At 43.6% G+C, this 21,170-nt stretch overlaps 1 protein-coding gene across 1 annotated transcript in view; it reads right to left on the minus strand.

Moving 5' to 3' along the window:
* pkd2l1 (polycystic kidney disease 2-like 1) overlaps positions 1-21,170 on the minus strand; it is a 70,475-nt gene that overhangs the window by 35,433 nt on the left and 13,872 nt on the right. Inside the window, exon 3 of the mRNA XM_060841765.1 lies at positions 14,479-14,606. Coding sequence (XP_060697748.1) covers positions 14,479-14,606 — 128 coding nt within the window. The remainder of the gene's footprint in view (positions 1-14,478; positions 14,607-21,170) is intronic.

A 21,170-nucleotide genomic window follows, 5' to 3' on the forward strand; every position in this document is an offset into this window, starting at 1 on the left:
TCTGGAAGTGTAGGGTTGTTTTCCAGGCAGCTGTTACTCACCTTACACCCTACAGCAGTCTAAATTTCCTTATCCCTTTAAAAAAGGAGCAGCAGAGTAGAAAGTGATAAACAGAGACAAGGTATATGTCTCTCTAGACTTGATTGCAGCCAATGATCTATGTTTGCAATTCACCTCACTTCACCTGACCTGCTGCTTCTCCCAAACCACCTCCATCTCAACCAATTCATCCACCTTTCAATAAAAGTACCTTATCTTTGCCAGTCCATGATGGATTTCAGTAAGACAGTGAACTATAATCTGATCCCTTTCAGTCTTCCAGCTGGAATACCCTTCAATGAAACAGTTAGTTTGCATTCACTGGAAATGCAAAAGTCTCTGCCTGTTTATTCACCTCATGTGACTCTAGTTCCAACTGGACTGCGGATGTTCCCTAGGTAAGTGTTCTTGATCCAAGTATCTTTTTAGACCTACAATATTGGGAATGACTTGCTTCTCCTGGCCCATGGGTTTGGAGCTGGCTGCTTAGTCCAGTGTTTGATCTACTCCCTCTACCCCATATGATGGTGCTTGAAGGATTCGGATGAATTGGGTCAATGTGTTTGTGCATATTCTCCCACTCCGCACCATCTCGACTTCACCTCTGCACTTGCCTGCTGCAGTTTCTCGAAGTGTTTGGAATCAGCCTTCTCCATTTTAGGTGACCTCGGGCCAGATACTTCAATGAGACAGCAGGGATGTTTGATCATAGTTTTTTCATGGACATCCTGAAAGTGTTCCTGCTGACTTCCCAGGAGTCTAGCACTAGGACCATGTTCCAAGTTGAAAACCTTCAGGAATCTGGTGTCAGATATTACGAAGAGTGTGCCTCACCTGGCAGAGTTGGGTTTTGTCAGATTACTGCCTCGATGCTGGACAGGAGTAACCTCAAGACAGGATGTTATTCCAGGACAGCCCTTGCTACCAGGCTGTGCGAATCTTGTCTGGTAGCATTTCTCCATGATTTTGACAGAGGTGTCTGCTGTAGATTGTCCAATCCCCAAACACTTGGAGCATGGGGATCGCTCCTACCCAGAAAACCATGACCTTAGTCTAGAGTTTGACATCCTGATCCTCAAAACTGCTTTTCCTCAGGTGGCCAAAGGTTGAGCTAGCACACTGAAGAAGTTCACCATCTATACCTGCCCTAGGCAAAGGAAGCTCCCAGGATATAGGACATGGTCTACATTTTCTAGGGTCTCATCATTGATCTTAAGGCATGGGAAAAGGTCTTGTGCTTTGTGAGTTGGTCAGAAAGGACCTGAGTGTTTAGTGAGAGACCTATTTTCTCAAACACTTCAAAGGTGGAATTGACAATGACCTAACAGTCAGTTTGAGAGGGAGTGCACGCACAAGCATCATCAGAATTGAGCAGCATGGTGGCTCAGTGGTTAGCACTGCTGCCTCTCAGCACCAGGCACCTGGGTTTGACTCCCCCTCCGGTGACTGTCTATGTGGAGTTTGCACATTCTCCCCGTGTCTGTGTGAGGTCCCTCCTGGCACTCTGCTTTCATCCCACAGCCCAAAGATGTACAGGATAGGTGGGTTGGTCAGGCTAAATTGCCTGATGAAGGGCTTATGCCCAAAACATTGACTCTCCTGCTCCTCGGATGCTGTCTGACCTGCTGTGCTTTCCCAGTGCCACATTCTTTTACTCTAACTTTCCAATATCTGCAGCCCTCGCTTTCTCCCAGGCTATATTGCCTATAGTGTCCAGGGATGTGCAGTCTAGGTGGATTAGCCATGGGGAATGCAGAGTTACAAGGATAGGGTGGGTCTGGGTGGGATGTCCTTCAGAGGGTCAGTGTGAACTCAGTGGGCTGAATGGCCTGTTTCCATACTGTAGGGGTTCTATGAATATTGGAGCTCAGCAACTGTGTGAATAATCATCACTTTATCTAATCTATTATTTCCATCTGACTGGCTCTCAAGCTTTGGGAACAATTCCATAAGACAATTAACATCAAAACCTTCAAAGGGTCCCTCCAATGTGGTACTTCTAGTCACTGCCAGTCTCTCAATTTCCAGGAGTTCCATGTACAGCCTACTGAAGCCTAAAGTTAATGGTAGCAGGCAAGACATATGAAGAGTTCCTTGGTCTCTCCACCTGGAAGCACTATGACTACTTTGACAGAAACATGAGTAAGAAATTCAGAACCTCATCAAGTAAATGTGCAAAGCCTCTGCTGGATTGAAACCTCGCTGTAGCTCAAGAGAAAAGCAGGCATCCCTAAAGGAACGAGAAGGTAGCAGTATCACATAAAACCTGAGACACAAAGTGACAAATGGTCAACAGCGCAGGAGATCTAACAGCTGTGCACACCAACAAAGTGCTTCATTCCCTCAGCCTGTTGTACACCAGTAAATCAATGTTTCTAAACAGGTTCCACGTTCACACTTACCCCATTGGTTCACCCTGTTTACACAACCAATTCAAACTCTGACTGAATATATTCGTCAGCTGTTCCCTTGTTCCATTAGATGGCAGACATTCCTGCAGAATGTATTGGGATGGTCACTGTATCATATCAAGACAATCTATGATCCAAACTCAAGGACCCATCATCTGAGAGTCAAGCATTGGAGGAGAGTTCATCAAGGTCCAAAACAAAGTCAGTGCTCATTGGACAGGACATTTTCTAACAGTTTGGCTCGAAGCTGCTTAACTCCATTCCTTAATTCCCCCTTCCAGATCATTCTCAGAGTTACTCAGGTTTTTAGGAGAAATCCAACAGCTGGAAAACCCTCTGGAGCAGTTAGACTACTTACCAAACTTCCGGTCATGACTGTATTTAAGGAGGAACAGCAGTTTAATTGCTGTAACCTAATCTACAAAACAGGCAGGAAACAGTGCCTTCGATCCAAAACCAAACTCACTTCAATCATCTTCAGTTGCTTCATAAACAGCTCTCCATTTGGTGTATTCTGATTCATTTGAGGATGAGAGTTCACAAACAGGAATATCTCACTGCAGTTATACAGGGCCCTGCTAACACCCGGAACATTGTGTACAGTTTTGGTCTACCTACCGAAGAAAGGATACAGCTTCCATAGAGGGAGTGCAGCAAAGGTTTATTAGGGATATAGGAGGTGACAGGACTGTGCCATGAGGAAAACTTGGTTCAACTAGGCCTGTGCTCACTAGGGTTTTAGAAGAATGGGAAGGGATCTGATTGAAATACATAAAATTCTGATAGGGCCGAACAGACTAGATATAGGGTGGATGTTTCCCCTAAGCAGGGAGTGTAGAACCAGGGGACACAGTCTCAGAAGGTTAGGATTGAGATGAGGAAAATTTTCTTCACTTTCTGAACCTGTACCATTCTCTGCCACAGATAGTTGTGGAGCCAAAGCCACTGCATGTATTCAAGAAAGAGATAGATACATTTTTAATGTTAAAGGGATCAAGGAGTGTAGAGAGAAAACAAAATATGGCAGTGAGAAATAGGATTAGCCGTGATCATATTGAACAGTGGTGTGGGCTCGAGGGGCCAAATGACCTACTCTGACTTTAAATGTTTCCTTCACAACTGCTTCAGGATGAAGAAGCCACCACTGACCAACAGGAGGAGCTGGCGAGCAAGTGACAGGTCACATTCAAATTTTGTCAGCACTAAGTAAAGCCCAACACAGAAACATGTAAACCCAACTCCACCATTCAGAGTCATCATCATCATCATCATCTTGGGACTCACTGTTAACCACAAGTTTAATGACAAGGAATCACATCAACGCCATGACAACATCAGCCAGAGCTGTGTCCCCATCGACACAGTTTAAAACATAAAAATCATAAAACAACCTTTTCCCAAGGGGATACCAGATCTAGAACGGGGGTAGACAGCAATGGATTTGCAACAGCCTGGACATGTTCAAATCCTCGATCTACACTTACCCTTGGCTAAACCACATTGATAAATCTACCCTGAGAGGTTTCAATCCCCTTGAATGATGTTAAGGCAGTTAACTCAACTATGGCTCTGTAATTGAATTGGGTTTATTGTCACATGTACTCACATGAGTACAGTGAAACGTGTACAAATCGCCACTTACGGTGCCATGTTACCTTGGTACCTTTGTGTAGATTCTTAGTTACAAAGCAGAAAAAAGGAAAACAAAGCTAAAACATTAAACACTACAATCCTGCTTACGAAAAGTTAGAAAAACAAAGAAACACCGTTAACAGTTCAACAGCACAGTCCATAGGCCTTGGCCATGCTCCTCACAGCAGCTTGACCTCCCCTGATCAGGTGGAACAGCATCTCCATCACCACCTCAGGCTCCCTGCTCCCACTCTTATCACCGGCCGCTCCCTGCTCTCACTCACATCACCGGCTACTCCTGCTCCCACTCTCATCACCGGCCGCTCCCTGCTCTCACTCACATCACCGGCTACTCCTGCTCCCACTCTCATCACCGGCTGCTCCCTGCTCCCACCGGCTACTCCCTGCTCCCACTCTCACCACCGGCCGCTCCCTGCTCCCACTCTCACCACCGGCTACTCCTGCTCCCACTCTCATCACCGGCCGCTCCCTGCTCTCACTCACATCACCGGCTACTCCTGCTCCCACTCTCATCACCGGCTACTCCCTGCCCCCACTCTCACCACCGGCCGCTCCCTGCTCCCACTCTCACCACCGGCTGCTCCCTGCTCCCTGCTCCCACTCATCACCGGCCGCTCCAGGCTTCCTGTTTCCATTCTCACCGCCAACAATATTTGTAAAATAAACAATTGCACTTTTCACAGTTTCTGAGGGATATAATAAACATGCATTTGAAAAGACAGGGTTTGACTAGGAATAATCAGCATGGCTTTATGCGTGTGAGATCATGCCTCACAAATTTGTTAAGAGTTCTTTAATGTAGTGACCAGAAAGGTTGATGAGGGTGGGGTGGGGGGTGGGGGGAATTGGATGTTGTCTGTATAGATTTTAGAAAGGCTTTTGATAAGGTTCCACATGGTAGGCTGCTCTGGAAGGTTGGATCACATGGAATCCAGGGTGAGCTGGCAAATTGGATACATAATTGGCTTGATGGTAGGAAGTAGAGGCTAATAGTGGAAGGATACTTGTCAGACTGGAGGCCTGTGACTAGTGAGGTGTCTCAGGTGTCAGTGCTGAACCCATTACTGTTTGTTGTCTGTATCAATGACTTGGATGAGAATGTACAAGGTATGATTAGTAAGTTTGCAGATGACACTAAAATAGGCAGTATTGTGGACAGTGAGGAAGGTTATCAGAAATTGCAGTAGGACTTTGATCAGCTGGGGAAGTGGGCTGGGAAATGGCAAATGGAGTTTAATATAGATAATTGTGAGGTCTTGCGTTCTGGAGTCAAATCAAGGTAGGAGTTTCATGGTGAATGGTAGGGCCTTAAGGAGTGAAGTGGAACAGAGGACTTTGGAGTTCAGGTGCATAGTTCTCTGAAAGTAGAGTCACAGGTAGACAGGGCAGTGAAGAAGGCTTTTGGCACACAGGCCTTCATCAGTCAGGGCATTGAGTATAGACCTTGGGAAGTTATGTTGCAATTGTACAGGATGTTGGTGAGGCCACACTTGGAGTATTTTGTTCAGTTTTGGTCACCTTGCTCTAGGAAGGATGTTGTTAAACTGGAAAGAGTGCCGAAGAAATTTCCAAGGATGCTGCCAGGACTGAATGGGCCTGAGTTATAGGGAGAGGTTAGACAAGCTAGGACTTTTTTCTTTAGAGCATAGAAGACTGAGGGGGAGTCTTATTAGAAGTGTATAAGATCATGAAAGGCATGGATAGGGTGAATGCACTCAGTCTTTATCCCAGGGTTGGGGAATCAAGGACTAGAGGACCTCAGTTTAAGGTTAGAGGGGAAAGAATAAAAGGGATCCTGAGGGACAACCTCTTTACACAGATGATGGGTACACATGTGGAATGAGCTGCCAGTGGAAGTGGTTGAGGCGGGTACATTAACAACATTTAAAAGGCATTTGGACAAATACATGGAGAGGAAAGGATTAGAAGGATATGGGCCAAGTGGAGAGTAATGAGGTTAGTGAGGATGGACATTTTGGTCGGCATGGACCAGTTTGGGCTGAAGGGCCTGATTCTGTGCTGTAGGACACTGTGACTTAATGACTCCTTTGTGTCTATGTTCACTGAGGAAGATACAATAATCTCCCAGATCTAGAGATCCAAGGGGTTGAGCCAAATGTAGAGTTGAAAGAAATTAGCTTCAATAAAAAGCTTCAGTACGAGAGAAATCAATGGAGCTGAAAGTTGATAAATCCCAGGGCCCGATGGTCTATGTCCAGAATGTTGAAGGACATTATTACCGAGATAGTTGATGGTTGAAGATTCATGTTCAAAATTCAATAGATTCTGAAATGCTTCCTGCACATTGGAAAGTAGCAAATCTAGCCTCATTATTTAAGAAGGGAGTAAGTGAGAAAGACACAAAGACCTTAGTTAGCCTTACATCAGGAGTAGGGAAAGTACTAGAATCTATTGAATAAACATTAGAGAAGCAGAAGAGAAGCAAATTGCTGATACTTGATAGCTGGGTGTCCTATGACACAAGAGATAGAACCTTCTGAGGTAGAGAGAGAGAGAACCTTCAGAAAGGGGAAAAACGGGGGATTCAGTGATGGTAATGACAAAGGCAATAGTTGGAAGATGATCATTGGTCTGGTTCGCAGGTTGTCCTTGTGACATGGAGAAAATTTCAGCAGCTTCTGAAAAACGCCTGTGAGTGGAGCCTCCATTGGCTGAATCGGTTGCTCATTCCCATGGGATTCCTAATCAGAAGTGGAACAGGATCTGGGAATTGTCCTGGTCTACAGCTCCCTGAATTTCCCCAGCTCTTCACCTCTAAAACCCCTTTGGTGGGCTGACTTAAGTTCTAAATCAACTAGTGACTATGCTGCAAGAGTGAATTTTGGAGTGTCCCAGGTATGTAATAAGTATTATCTAAATACACATTCATTGACATCATGTTGAGCAACAGTACAAGAATAAGTTGAAGACTTTACTGATTTCCTACATTAACTCTTTCCATGTGTTGGGCAGCTGTGTGGAGGGAAATCCCTGCTCTGCACTCCCTGTAAAAGGATACAATTACACTCTGGGAGTTTGTTTTCAGGAAATCTAATCAGCATTTGCTGGCTAATGTTGTCAGTATGTTTGAAAATTCATCATCACCTTCCTGCATTTAGCAGAAACTTTGCCTTATCAGCGCATTACTCTTCTGTCAGATGGGCAGCTTCCCCTTTCCTTAGCAAAGTATAAACTAAGGAAGACATTATTGCAACCTTTAAACTGGTGTGTGAATATAATAGGAGAAAGTGAGGACTGCAGAGGCTGGAGATCAGAGCTGAAAATGTGTTGCTGGAAAAGCGCAGCTGGTCAGGCAGCAGCTAAAAAGCAGGAGAGTCAACGTTTCGGGCATGAGCCCTTCTTCAGGAATGAGGAAAGTGTGTCCAGCAGGCTAAGATAAAAGGAGGGACTTGGGGGAAATGCGATAGGTGGAAGGAGGTCAAGGTGAGGGTGATAGGCTGGAGTGGGGTGGGGGGGCGGAGAGGTCAGGAAGAAGATTGCAGGTTAGGAAGGCAGTGCTGAGTTCGAGGGATTTGACTGAGACAAGGTGGGGGGAGTGGAAATGAGGAAACTGGAGAAATCTGAGTTCATCCCTTGTGGTTGGAGGGTTCCTAGCGGAAGGTGAGGCGCTCTTCCTCCAACCGTCGTGTTGCTATGGTCTGGTGATGGAGGAGTCCAAGGACCTGCATGTCCTTGGTGGAGTGGGAGGGGGAGTTGAAGTGTTGAGCCACGGAGTGGTTGGGTTGGTTTCTGTGATGTGTGTGATGTGACTGCCACCTGGTGCTGAGGGTTGGACATGACACAGCTTGCTCTCGACCTCAATGTGCTCTCACAGGCATGATCCATGTGCCAATAAAATGCCTTGCATTTCGCAATTGAGTGTATGAAAAATCCAGAGCGTAGCGGGACTGTGAATCAGAGCAGCCTCCCCCCCGCACTGCAATGATAACTTTATGTAGATTTTCTGATCCAACAGGAATCTCAATGGGATCATTGTTGGGAGGGTTGAGAGAGGCCCATCTCAGTCCTCACTCAGCACTGCTGCTGCAGGATTATCACCACGATAATAATTCTGACGGGCTGTATTTCTGGTCAGATAATCCAACTCAGGCTGGCTGGGGAGAACAGCAGGAGGATGTGTTGTATTTAGTCATTTTGCAATTGCAGAATTAATACAGTGCAGAAGAAGGCCCTTCACCCCCTCATGACTGTGCTGGTTCTCCAAATGAGAAATTCATTTATGCCATTTCCCCATCATCTCTCTGTAACCCTGCACATCCTTTTCAGATAACTGCCCAATTCTCTCTCGATTGCCTTAACTGAACCACCTTCACCACACTCTTGCATTCCACTCGCTGCATGAAAAAAATATTTTCTTGTGTTACAACTGCTTGTTTTGCCAATCACATTAAGTCTGTGGCCTCTCTCCTCGATTCCCCCCTCAATGGGAACAGTTTCTTTCATTTAACTTGGTCCAGAGTGCTCCTGATTTCAAAACATCTTGATCAAATTTCCTCTCAGCATTCTCTTCCTCACAGAAAACAGCCCAAACATTTCCAATCCATTTGTCTGAAAAAAATATACAGACTTTTATTCCTGTTTTACTTAGAAATACAGAATGACATGAAAGCTGTGATTTTCATTTCACCTAGCACCACAAACAAGTTACAACACAACATCAGATAACACTTTCCTACTTTTCTTAACATTTAAGAAAACTAAGAATTAAGCAATCCCAGCTTGTCTCCTTAATTCAGTGCTTTCCAAGACAAACTGTTCCAGCTCATTCAATATACAGACTGGACAATGTTCCTGTCTGTTTCAAAATGTAAAGTTTGTGACAGTTTGGTTGTCTGTTTTAACAAAGTTGCTGAAATTTTAGTTGAAAGTACCTGACTGACAAGACAGGTCAAACTGTTACTCAAATTTTTAATTAATAAACATCAGCTCCCAGTCAGTTATTACATCAGTAAAACTCTCACAGCAATCAAAAACCTATTATGTGCTTCACTCTTTAATTTGTGTGCAAACATATCAAGTACACATTCACACACTCAACTCAGACTCTGGCGGAATAGGTCAAATTGGAAAAGATATGATAAAACAAGGGGTTCAGACGAGGCAGGACAGAACTGTGTTAATGTGGGAAATAACAAACTGACCAGGGCAGGAAAGAATAGACAGAACAAACCTATGAATGAATTGACAGATAAGGTTAGAGGTTACAAAAAAGTTAATAAAAGGACCAGATTAAACCAGCTAGAGACTTTATATTTGAATACCTACAACATTCAAAACAAAGAGATTACTGGAAAGTGCAAATAGAAATAAACAAACAAAAGTAAAACACTATGGATGCTGTAGATCTGAAATAAAAACATGCACTGAATCACCCTTTACCAACAGCCCTGGGGTTAACATTGACTAGTAAATGAACTGGACTGTCTATATAAATAGCAAAGCTACAAGGGCAGGTCAAAGGTTGGAAATCCTGCAGTGAATAACTCCCCACCTGACTGTCCACAGCCTGCCCACCATCTAGAAGGAGAGGTCTTGGTTTTACGCTGAGGGGGTGGCAGCTTTCAAACAGAGCTGAGAAGGAATCACTTCTCTCAAAGGGCTGTGAATCTGTGGAATTCATACCCCAGAATGTGCTAGGACACTGAATAAATTTAAGGAAGAGATGGACAGGTTTTTAATTAGTAACGAGTGGAAGAGTTATGGAGAGTGGGCAGGAAAGTGGAGCTGAGACTGCGATGAGATCAGTCAGCCATGATCGTATCCAATGGCAGAGCAGCCTCGAGAGGCTGAATTGCCTCCTCCTGCTGCTAGTTGTTATGGTCAAAGCACAAGTGTGATGGAATACAATACTCCCCACCTGCCTGGATGGGTATAGCTCCAATAACTCTTAAGAAACCTGACACTATTCAGTACAAAGCAGCCTGCTTGATTGGCACATCCACCACCTTTTCTTCAAACTCACGCTCAGTGGCAGCAGTGTGTACTATTTACAAAGTGAACTGCAGAAAATCACCAAGGCTCCTTAGTCATCATCTTCCCAACCCACAACCACTTCCATCTAGAAGGACAAGGGCAGCAGGTACATGGGAACACTACCCCCTGCAGGCTCCCCTCCTAGCCAACCACGCTGACTTGGAAATATATTGCCGTTCCATCAGAATTCCCTGTCAGGGGGCATTTTGGGGTCAACCCACAGCCCACAGGATGCAGCAGTTCAAGACGGCGGCTCCCCAATACCTTCTCAAAGGATAGAGAATAAATGCTGACCTAGGCAGCAACACATACAGCCAACAGACTAATACGAAGGGGAGTTAATCAGAATGATGCCGATGTGTCTGTATGACCTAAACTCAGGGAGGAGATCGTTTTGGTTATTAATGTAATGGCTGTTGCCCACCACACAGCTGCACTTACCAAAGATGTCACTTTCCTCAGAGATATTCATGAAATCAGAATCACAGAATCCCTACAGTATGGAGAGAGGTCATTCAGCTCATCAAATCTGCTCCAACCCTCCGGAGGACATCCCAATCAGACCCAGACCCTATCCCCGTAACCCCCCATTTTCCATGCTAACCCACCTAGCCTGCACGGCCCTGGACACTATGGGCAATTTAGCATAGCCAATCCACCTAACGTGCACATTGCTGGACTGTGAGAGGAAACCGAAGCACCCAGAGGAAACCCACACAGGGAGAATGTGCAAACTCCACACAGTCACCCAAGGCTGGAATTGTTATCCCTATACATCCCTCATCTGCAACCTCTCCTGTTTGCAAGTTGCAGATGGTAGCAGGCTGTTGCTATGTCCAACAGTAGAGCATCATCAGTTGATTTGACAGAAGCACCAGCAGTTTAGTGGGTCAAGGTGAGGGGGTTAGATTATAAAGGACATTAAAAAGAGGCGAGATCCTGAGCAGGTAAATGGGCAGCTGCCAGGACACTAAGCAAAGCTGTCAGTTTTTCAGAGTGCAAGAGGGCTCATCTGAGGCTTGAATTGAGAGGCACAGAGCGGAACTCTGATAGATGTGGATTGTGAAGAGTTTGACAAATCAGCCAGAAAACTTATCATCAATGTGTTCGAGCACATTTATAAATACAGGACCAACTTGCTGCAGGAATTTGCTCAGAACCTGGAGCCCATCACCTTAACACGGAAATGCTCATGTTATAAAGATGCTATGGAAGCAACATTGCTGGAATAGTTTAATCTTTCATAAGATTGTGGTATGACCATACCATGGCTTTAAGATATGAACTTTGTCCATTTTTTGAATGAAAAGATGTAGAGACAGAGGGGCCAAGTGGTTTGTTCCAAGTCAACAAAGTAAGGCCTCGGGTGTTTTTATTTAAAGTAGGAACAATAGAAGCACCCTGAATGGGTGGAGTCAAGTTCGCACAGAACCAGGATTTTACTTTAATTTTCAGTAGCTGTTGGAGTTTGGAAGCTGCTATACATCTCTCCCTGCTACAGCAAAACACTTGAGTTCTCTCTCTCTTTCTCAGAATTTTCTCTTGATGTCTGTCATGGAAATGAAATTGACTCAACTCAACTGTTAGCAAGAGCAAAGAAAAGAGCTTTATTCAGATTCTGCAGGATCAACCCAATACATTTGGCCAGATGCCTCATGTAAGGGGCACTTGAGCATAATTCAGATACTCTTCTCATACCAGTCTTATCACACTCTCAAGGGTAAAGACTAGCAAAACTTAAGTTGTTATTTTCTCATCCACTGGTCAAGGACATAACTGTTCTTATGCTTTCCTTAGCTTTCGCTGAATTCAACTGTTGCAAGGTCAAGTTGAATGTTTACAAAATTCAAACAAAGCCAAGTTGTCTCCTGGCTGCAGCACTCAGCACTTGCAAAGCTCAGCATAGCGTTAAATTTAGAAAGGCATTCTCTTTCAGGTTTCACAGTAAATGTTAAATTTGTTAATTTTCCATTATAATGTCCTTTCCTCCTGGATTGGAGAAATGTTGCATGTGAGGAAAATCTATTTTCCTGAATTTCCCTCTGCTGAGGATATCTTCATGGGATGTTCCTATCTTGGAACAGGTAATCAGCGGTAGTTAGGATATATCATTCTGTTAAGTATTTCAATACAGTTACAGTTAAGCTAATTTTTCTATTCTTATTTAGTCTGTATTTTACCTATAGTGTAAGAATAAATTGAGTTTTGCTATAAGTGCGGGGTCTGATCAATTGACTTGCATCTGGAACACAATAGTTTGCACTTGCCTTTAAAAATAAAAAAAAAGTTGGGTCTAGCCTATCTTCTTAATGAATTTTGGAGGTATTTAGCCTAGTCCATAACACTGGATTTATTTTCAATTCACAGAAAGTATATTTAAAAGAGGTCATTAAGAGTTCACAGTAGACACTAGAGTTTTGGTTTAGATGAGAGCTTCCTGTAAATCACATGGCTGGTAATAACTGGTTGCTCTGGTTTAGGCTCTATCTTTTGCTGGGTACTTTTTTGTTTGAACAGTAACTGTCTTGGAGTGATTTAATTGAAGGAAAACCTGCTAAGGACAAGTTGCTCAGCTGATCACTCTCGTTTCTGAAAACATTCTTTTTAGATTAGACTCCCTACATCGTGGAAACAGGCCCTTCGGCCCAACAAAGCAATTTTGTTTTCATACAGTCACTTTCTGCAGAGAATTCCATTTTTCCCATCATTTCTTGAAGTGTGTGTGTGTGTGAGAGAGAGACTCAGCATGTGTGTGTGTGTGTGTGTGTGTGTGTGTGTGTGTGTGTAAGAGTGACAGTGTGCATACATGCATGTGAGAGTGTGTTTGTGTGTGTGCATGTGGTATGTGAGACTGAGCATACAGTGTGTGAGTGAGAGTGTGAGTGTGCAAGCACACATTTGAGGCTGAGCATGTGTGTGTATATGAGTGTGACAGTAGGTGTGTGTGAGAGTATCGGTGCATCTGCTTGAGAGTGGATGTGCGTGCATGCATTTATACAAGAGTGAATGTGTGTGAGAGAGTGTATGCACGTGAGAATGTCTGGGGATGTGTGAGAGTGAGAAAGTGTGTGTGCTAAGTGTGTGAGAGACAGTGAGTGTGAGAATTTATGTGTGTGAAAGTGTGTGCATGTGTGTGGGTGTGTGGGAGTGTGTCTGTGTATGCATGTGAGCCAGAGTGTGTGGCTGTGTGAGACTGTGTGTATGAAAGTGTCTGTGTGTGACAGTAGAAGAGTGTGTATGTGAGAGAGACTGTGTGTGAGAAACTGTGTGTGAGAGTGTATGTGGGTTTATGAGAGTATGAGTGTCTGTCTGGGAGAGAGTGTGCAGGTCTGTGTGAGAGAAACTGTATTAGAGTGTATGTGAGAGAGTAGGAGTGTGTGTGTGTGGAAGACTATATATGTGTCAGAGTATGTGTGCATGTGAGAGACTGTGTGAGACATTGTGAGAGTGTGTGTGAGACACTGTGAGAGTGAGTGTGAGACACTGAGAATGTGTAAAACACTGAGAGTGTGTGTAAGACACTGTGATTGAGAATGACTGTATGAGTGTTTGTGAGACTGAGTGGGAGAGTTTGTGGGTGTACGTTTGTGAGACTGAGCGGGAGAGTGTGTTGTGAGAGTGTGTGGGTGTATGTTTGTGAGACTGAGTGGGAGAATGTATTGTGAAAGTGTGTGGGTGTATGTATGTGAGACTGAGTGGGAGAGTGTGTTTGTGAGAGTGTATATGCATAAGTGTGTGAGACAGAGCGTGTGTGTTTGTATGTGTGTGTGAGTAGAAATGTGTGTGACAGTGTGAGAGGGTGTGTGTGGGTAGTAAGTGAGTGTGTGTGTGTGTGTGTGTGTGTGTGTGTGTGTTTATAAGTATGTCGAACTTATGTGATAAGCTGTGAAGTGGTGGAATAAGTGTGAGAAAACCCTCACTCCTCCAGCCTCAGATGTGACTCTGGTCAACTCCATCCTGACATCTGTGAAGTTAACCTGATGTGGCATTTTATTACAATGACTCTGTTCCTATTATAGCAACTGACCATTGTCTAACTGCTGCAACAGAAACTCTGAAGGGGATGGCAACTGTTGAAATACATCTTCATTGAATATTATTAAGCAGCTCCTCAGGTTTGTTAAGTACATTCAGGGGATATACAGACCTCATTGGTTCATTACAAAGAACTTAGTCAGTTATTTACACTTTGTCACAATATTAAGTTCAACTGCTCATTCAGATATTCATTCCTCAGTACATTATCACTGAAAACATGGGGCTCCTCAAACTTTTGCAAACTCATCAAATGTCTATTATGAATACTATGCTGCACTCGCTGCGATTAATAAAGATGACACAATACATGAGGCATTTTAGAAATTTATTGAATTATACTCACGCTCCAGAAGTCGGCCATGCTGTGTATGGTTTGAAAGGTAACCCCTGAATCGACTGCAGTCGACAGGAAGAGGTTTGACATGACCTTAGTGTAGTAGTAGGCATTTGAACTGGTCATTCCATAGGTCACTGGAAAAGGAAAGGTCATAGGTTACCAGTATCACATGTGACCAATCATAATAGAACTGTAAGAACTCTATATTTCAGATAGTAAAGATGATAAGATGATAAGATAAGAAATAACTTGCTCCACTATTCCATAAGGTCATGGCTGATCATTTTGTGGAGTCAGCTCCACTCACCCACCCGCTCACCATAATCCTTAATTCCCTTACTGTTCAAATGTCTATCTATCGTTACCCTGAAAACATCTAACTTTGTAGCTTCAACTGCTTCCCTGGGTGGGGAATTCCATAGATTCACAACCCTTTGGGTGAAGAAATTCCTCCTCAACTCAGTCCTAAATCTGTTGCCCCTTATTTTGAGGATATGCCCCCTAGTTCCAGTTTCACCTACTAGTGAAAACCACCTCCCTTGTCTATTCCCTTCATAATTTTATATGTTTCTACAAGATCCCCTTTCATTCTTCTAAATTCCAATGGTTACAGTCCTAGTCCACTCAATCTCTCCTTGTAAGCCAACCTTCTCAACTCTGGAATCAACCTAATGAACCTCCTTTGCATCCTTCCTCAAGTAAGGAGACCAAAACTGTACACAGTACTCCAGGGGTGGCCTCACCAGCACCCTTAATGGCTGCAGCATGACCTCCCTATTTTTAAACTCCATCTCTCGAGCAATGAAGGACAATATTACGTTAGCCTTCTTTATTATCTGTGTCTGCAAATCAGCTTTTTGTGATTCATGCACAAGGACAGCGAAGTCCCTCTGCACAGCAGCACGCTGCAATGTTGCACCATTTAAAGAATAGTCCATTTTGTTGTTATTCCTACCAAAATGGATCACCTCACATTTACCAACATTGTACTCCATCTTCCAGACATTGCTCACTCACCCAACCTGTCTATATTCCTTTGTAGACTTACAGTGGCATCTGCTCACTTTGCTCTACCACTCACTTTAGTGATATGGAGGTGCTGCTGTTGGACTGGGATGGACAAAGTTAAAAATTACGCAACACCAGGTTATAGTCCAACAGGAAAGGATGCTCCCCATTGACTGGGGCAAAAAAAAACTGGGAGTCACAAATGAGCATAAGGATATGTGGCCATTTAACATTGAGATTAGGAGAAATTTTGAACTCCAGTATGAATTCTGAAAAAGAGTTATCCTGGACTCAAAACGTTAACTCAGTTTCTCATAAGTCTTCATAGATATTACTAGACTTGCTGAGTTTCTCTAGCATTTTCTGTTTTTATTTCAGATCTCTGGCTTATACAGTATTTTGTTTTTGGTTTGGCTGATACCACACGCCGAATGTGAATTAAATCCCTCTATGGAACAATGAAAAATTATGTATTTAAAAGGAAACCCATGGTCTACCAAGCTGAAAGAGGCTTAAAATGCAATATCAAGCAAATAGACACTATTATAATTGTGCAGAGAATTGTGAAAAGCTGTGAAAACTCTTTGTGGAGAAGGACTCATGTCAAGAAAATTGGAAAAATCGCAGTAAAACACAACTAATGGGTGTGAAAATTGAAGGCAGAAGAGTTTATTAAAATGGAACTGCAGGGTGTGAACCTTCGAATTTAGATTGCATTTACATCAACAGATACACGTTTTTCACTTCATTGTATAATGATGAAATGAATGCTTTAAATGAGGGTTAATTCTTATTACACCTTTCAGAGGTGTAGAGAGATATTGGGCAGGCAGTATCCAATGTAATTCTGTAGTTTTGGATGGACAATGTGGGTGTTCTTTGAGTGAATAAAACTCTGTTTTCTGTCAGTTTGAAGATTAGATTAGATGGATAACTTACACTTTTGAACAGGCCCTTCGGCCCAACAAGTCCACACCAACCCACCGAAGAGCAACCCACCCAGACCCATTGCCCTACATTTACCCCTTCACCTAACACTATGGGCAATTTGGAATGGCACATTTTTGGACTGTGGGAGGAAACCGGAGCACCCAGAGGAAACCCATGCAGATGAGGGGAGAATGTACAAACTCCCCCTCTGACACTGTGAGGCAGCAGTCCTAACCACTGTGCCACCGTGCCACCCATGAAAGGTGATAGTCCCAAAATAAAAGAGTTAATTCATTCAGTACTTTGTCCTGGTGACGTGCTTCCCATTTATGATTTTAAGGACAGTGTTAGGATTTTTTTTAAAATCCCTGAAAATGAGACTGATGATCCCATTAATTGTTGATTAATGTTTGAAGCCAGGATTGAGAGAAGCACGGGTTTAACAGGGAACCCTTCAGGGTGGGATAAAGAATCTGAAAGCAACAAACAAAATAAAATTAAAACGTAAGGCAGTCTTACAGTCATCAATTAAATCGTAAAGACAGAGATATCACCCAACGTCAGACTGCATTTCTTCATTCATCTGGTTGGAAATGTCAGCTTTAAAAATACTGCCAGCTGCTTCAGTTAGGAAGGTTTCTTTATCAGACACCTTCTGTTCTGACGTGTCAGATAGTCATCTCATTTGTTTTACTTCGGACCTTCTAAATTGCTTCAGTAACACCAAGTACACAATCCCCAAATATTTGTTACGGCATTAGATGCATGAATCATCGGTTAATTCCCTTTTATTAGAATACAAAGGTTTAGCAATAAATGTTAAATTATTACACGTGTCTGTCAGAGATAGCAAATTAATAGTTTTGTGGAGACATAACACAAAAGTGCTATTTAGTGTGTTTTACTATCAAATATAATGCATCACCATCACCATTAATTTTGCCCATAAGTAAAGGATGTTTCAAAACATGAACACAAAGTGTGTACACATATCACCTCCTTGCAGATAGACATTAATTCAATAGTAGATTACAATAGACATTATTGTTTGAAAAAAAGCACACACACAGTTCTGCTGTTTTGATGCTTGGGTAATATAGAAAATCATCACCCTGCTGTGTATAAAGTCAAAATTGCAATCTGAAGCCATGATTAATTATAATGAATGGATCATGTTTAGCATATAGAAAAATTTAAAAGCAATGAACAGATGGTGTTTGTTCAGCTTCCGCTTGTACACACGACAAACAATAAAACAATGTGTCTCATTGACAACAGCAGAATAACCAGCAGGACATTCAACTTTCCTGAAGTTATACACTGCAACCTGCCCATACAGCTCAGGCGATCATTGCTTTTAGGGTGAAATTCCTTTGTTTATTTTCTCCTCTTTCTTAAGAGTGCAACCTACTGTCAGGTCTCACCCACGGACACAAATAAACTCCATCGGATAAGCAAGAGTAATTTTCTGAATTATGCACTTGCTTCACAAAGCTAAGACCGGGTTTCTACTCAATACCTTGGCCTCTGTCCTTAATTCCTTCTCTCTTGCAGGGAATGAATGAGATTCTCTTGGATCTTGGACATTAAGAGATCATCTTTTCAGCAGCCTTTTCTGCAACATGCCACCTATGCCCAGTTTAATCAGATGAAGCCAGGCTTCCCTGCCTCTCCCCCACCTTGCCTACAGTTGAACCCCTGCCTTTATTGAGTTTTTCTCCAATTTTGCCTTATGCCCACTCCAAGCTCACCTTCCTGATGAGATCTACTTCATACTTCAATCCTGCAAAAATACACCTCTTCCTCCTCAATCCTTGCTGGCTGAATTTCACAGTTTTCTCAGCTCATATGCTGCCTCCTCCTTAAAACTGACCTTACCCCAGACTTCAGAAACCAGTCAGCGTTCCTCCTGCTCTCTGACTCCAACTCAAACCCCATTTCCTTTCCAAAATCCCAAACTGTGTTGTTGCTTGCAAAGTCCACATGCATGTTTCCTGCCGCACATCTGACACAAGCACAAAGCCCAATGAAGTTCCCATTCACCCCCATTGAAAGAGCTGCCCCTATCTATCTCCAATCCTGGCCACCTGACCATCTCCCTTCCCCAGCAGACTTGCCCAACAAAGCCATCCCACTTATCGAGATATCCAGCCTTCTCCACTGTTCAGGGGCCGACTGCAGTCCCAGTAACCTCAATCATGTCCCCCCAATCCAAACCCATCTGATGTCTTGTTATACCTCAATTTCTCCATCCCAGATGTTTCAAAATGGATAGGGAGGGAGGCAAAAGAGGTGAGGGAGTGGCATTGCTGATCAGGGATAGTATCACAGCTGCAGAAAGGGAGGTTGTTGAGGAGGGTCTGTCTACAGAGTCAGTATGGGTGGAAGTCAGAAACAGGAAAGGAACAATCAATTTATTGGGAGTTTTCTACAGATCACCCTAATAGCAACAGAGGCACGGAGGAGCAGATTGGGAGGCAGATTAAGGAATGATGCAGAACTAACAAAGTTGTTGTCATGGGTGACTTTAATTTTCCTAATATTGATTGGAACTTTTTTAGTTCAAATAGATTGGATGCAGCAGTTTTTGTCAGGTGTGTCCAGGAAGGCTTCCTGACTTAATTTGTAGATAGGCCGACGAGAGGGGAGTTGAAAGTGTGGTGCTGGAAAAGCACATCTGGTCTGGTTGTCCTGTTCAAATCCAAATTATGTTAGTCTGTATGTAGTCTGGAATCCATGCAGGATCAGATGGTTCCATAGGCAGGCCCTGAGGAAGGAGATGTGGCTGTGGTAGCGAGACTGCTACCGGGCGTGGCTGAAGAGCTTCAGGGCAGAGGAGATGACCTGGGGGGTGCAATGAGAAAGAGGGACTCACTGAGATCCTTGTGGAGAGAGGAGGAGAACTTCTCCAAGATAGGCATCCTTGGAAGAGGCTTTAAGAAAGGTTAAATCAACAAGGAAAGAGTGAGGACTGCAGATGCAGGAGATCAGAGTCAAGAGTGTGGTGCTAGAAAAGCACAGGAGGTCAGGCAGCTTATAGAGAGAGGAGGAGAACCTATTCAAGGTAGACATCCTTGGACTCACTTTCTACTAGAGGGGAGGCCATATTGAATTAGGTGCTTGGCAACAAACCAAGCCAGGTGTCAGATCTCTCGGCGGGAGTGCATTTCGGGAATAATGATCACAATTCCCTGACCATTACAATACTCATGGAGAGGGATAGGAGCAGGCGGTATGAGAAAGTATTTGATTGGGAAAGGGGGAGCTATAATGCTATTCGGCAGGAATTCAGGCACCTAAATTGGGAACAGATGTTCTCAGAGAATGCACAACAGAAATATGGAGGTTGTTAAGGGAGCACTTGCTGATTGTGCTGGACAGGTTTGTCCCACTGAGGCAAGGGAGGGGTGGTAGGTTGAAAGAACCTTGGGTGACAAGAGATGTGGAACATCTAGTCAAGAGGAAGAAGGAAGCTTACTTAAGGTTGTGGAGGCAAGATCAGACAGGATTCTAGAGGGTTACAAGGTAGCCAGGAAGGAACTGAAGAGCTTGAGGGGGGCATGAGAAAGCTTTAGCAGGTAGATTTAAAGAAAACCCTAAGGCATTCTACACGTTTGTAAGGAAGAACAGAATGGCCACGGTGAGGGTAGGGCCGATCAAGGATTGTGGAGGGAACTTGTGCCTGGACTCAGGGGAAGTAGAGGAGGTTCTTAATGAATACTTTGCTTCAGTAGTCACTACTGAGGGGGATCTTGACATTTCTGAGGACAGTATGAAACAGGTTGATATGCAAAACAGGTTGATGTTAAGAAGGAGGATGTGCTGGAAATTTTGTAAAACATAAGGACAGATAAGTTCCCTGGGCCAGACGAGATATACCTGAGGTTACTAGAGGAAGCGAAGAAAGAGATTGCTGCACCTTTGGCGATGATCTTTGCATCCTCACTGTCACTGGAGTCATGCCAGATGATTGGAGGGTGGAAAATGTTATTCCCTTGTTCAAGGAAGGGAATAGGGATAACCCTGGGAATTACAGATCAGTCAGTCTTACGTTTGTGGTGGGCAAATTATCGGAGAGGATTCTGACAGACAGCATTTATGATTATTTGGAAAAGCACAGCTTGACTAGAGATAGTCAGCATGGCTTTGTGAGGGGCAGGTCATGTCTCACAAGCATTATTGAATTCTTTGAGGGTGTGACAAAACACATTGATAAAGGTAGAGCAGTGGATGTGGTGCATATGGATTTTAGCAAGACATTTGATCAGGTTCCCCACAGTATGCTCATTTAGAAAGTAAGGTGACATGGGATACAGGGAAATTTGGCTATCTGGGTGCAAAATTGGCTGGACCATAGAAGACAGAGGGTGGTAATAGATGGAAAGTATTCAACCTGAAAGGTGGCTTGATGGAGGTGTACAAGATGATGAGATGTGTAGATAGAGTGGATAGCCAGAGACATTTTCCCACGGTGGAAATGTCTATCACGAAGGGGAGTAATTTTAAGGTGATTGGATGAAGGTTTAGGGGAGATGTCGGAGGTAGGTTCTTTACTCAGAGAGTGGTAGGTGTGTGGAATGCACTGCCAGCTGTGGTAGTAGAGTCAGATACATTAGGGACAATTAAGTGACTCTTGGATAGGCACATGGAAGATAGTGCAAAGAAGAGTATGTAGGTTAGTCAAATCTTAGTGTAGGATAAAAGGCCAGCACAACACTGAAGGCCGAAGGGCCTGTATTATACTGTACTGTTCCATGTTC

This window comes from Hemiscyllium ocellatum, chromosome 22, assembly GCF_020745735.1.
Source record: "Hemiscyllium ocellatum isolate sHemOce1 chromosome 22, sHemOce1.pat.X.cur, whole genome shotgun sequence".
NCBI lineage: Eukaryota > Metazoa > Chordata > Chondrichthyes > Orectolobiformes > Hemiscylliidae > Hemiscyllium > Hemiscyllium ocellatum.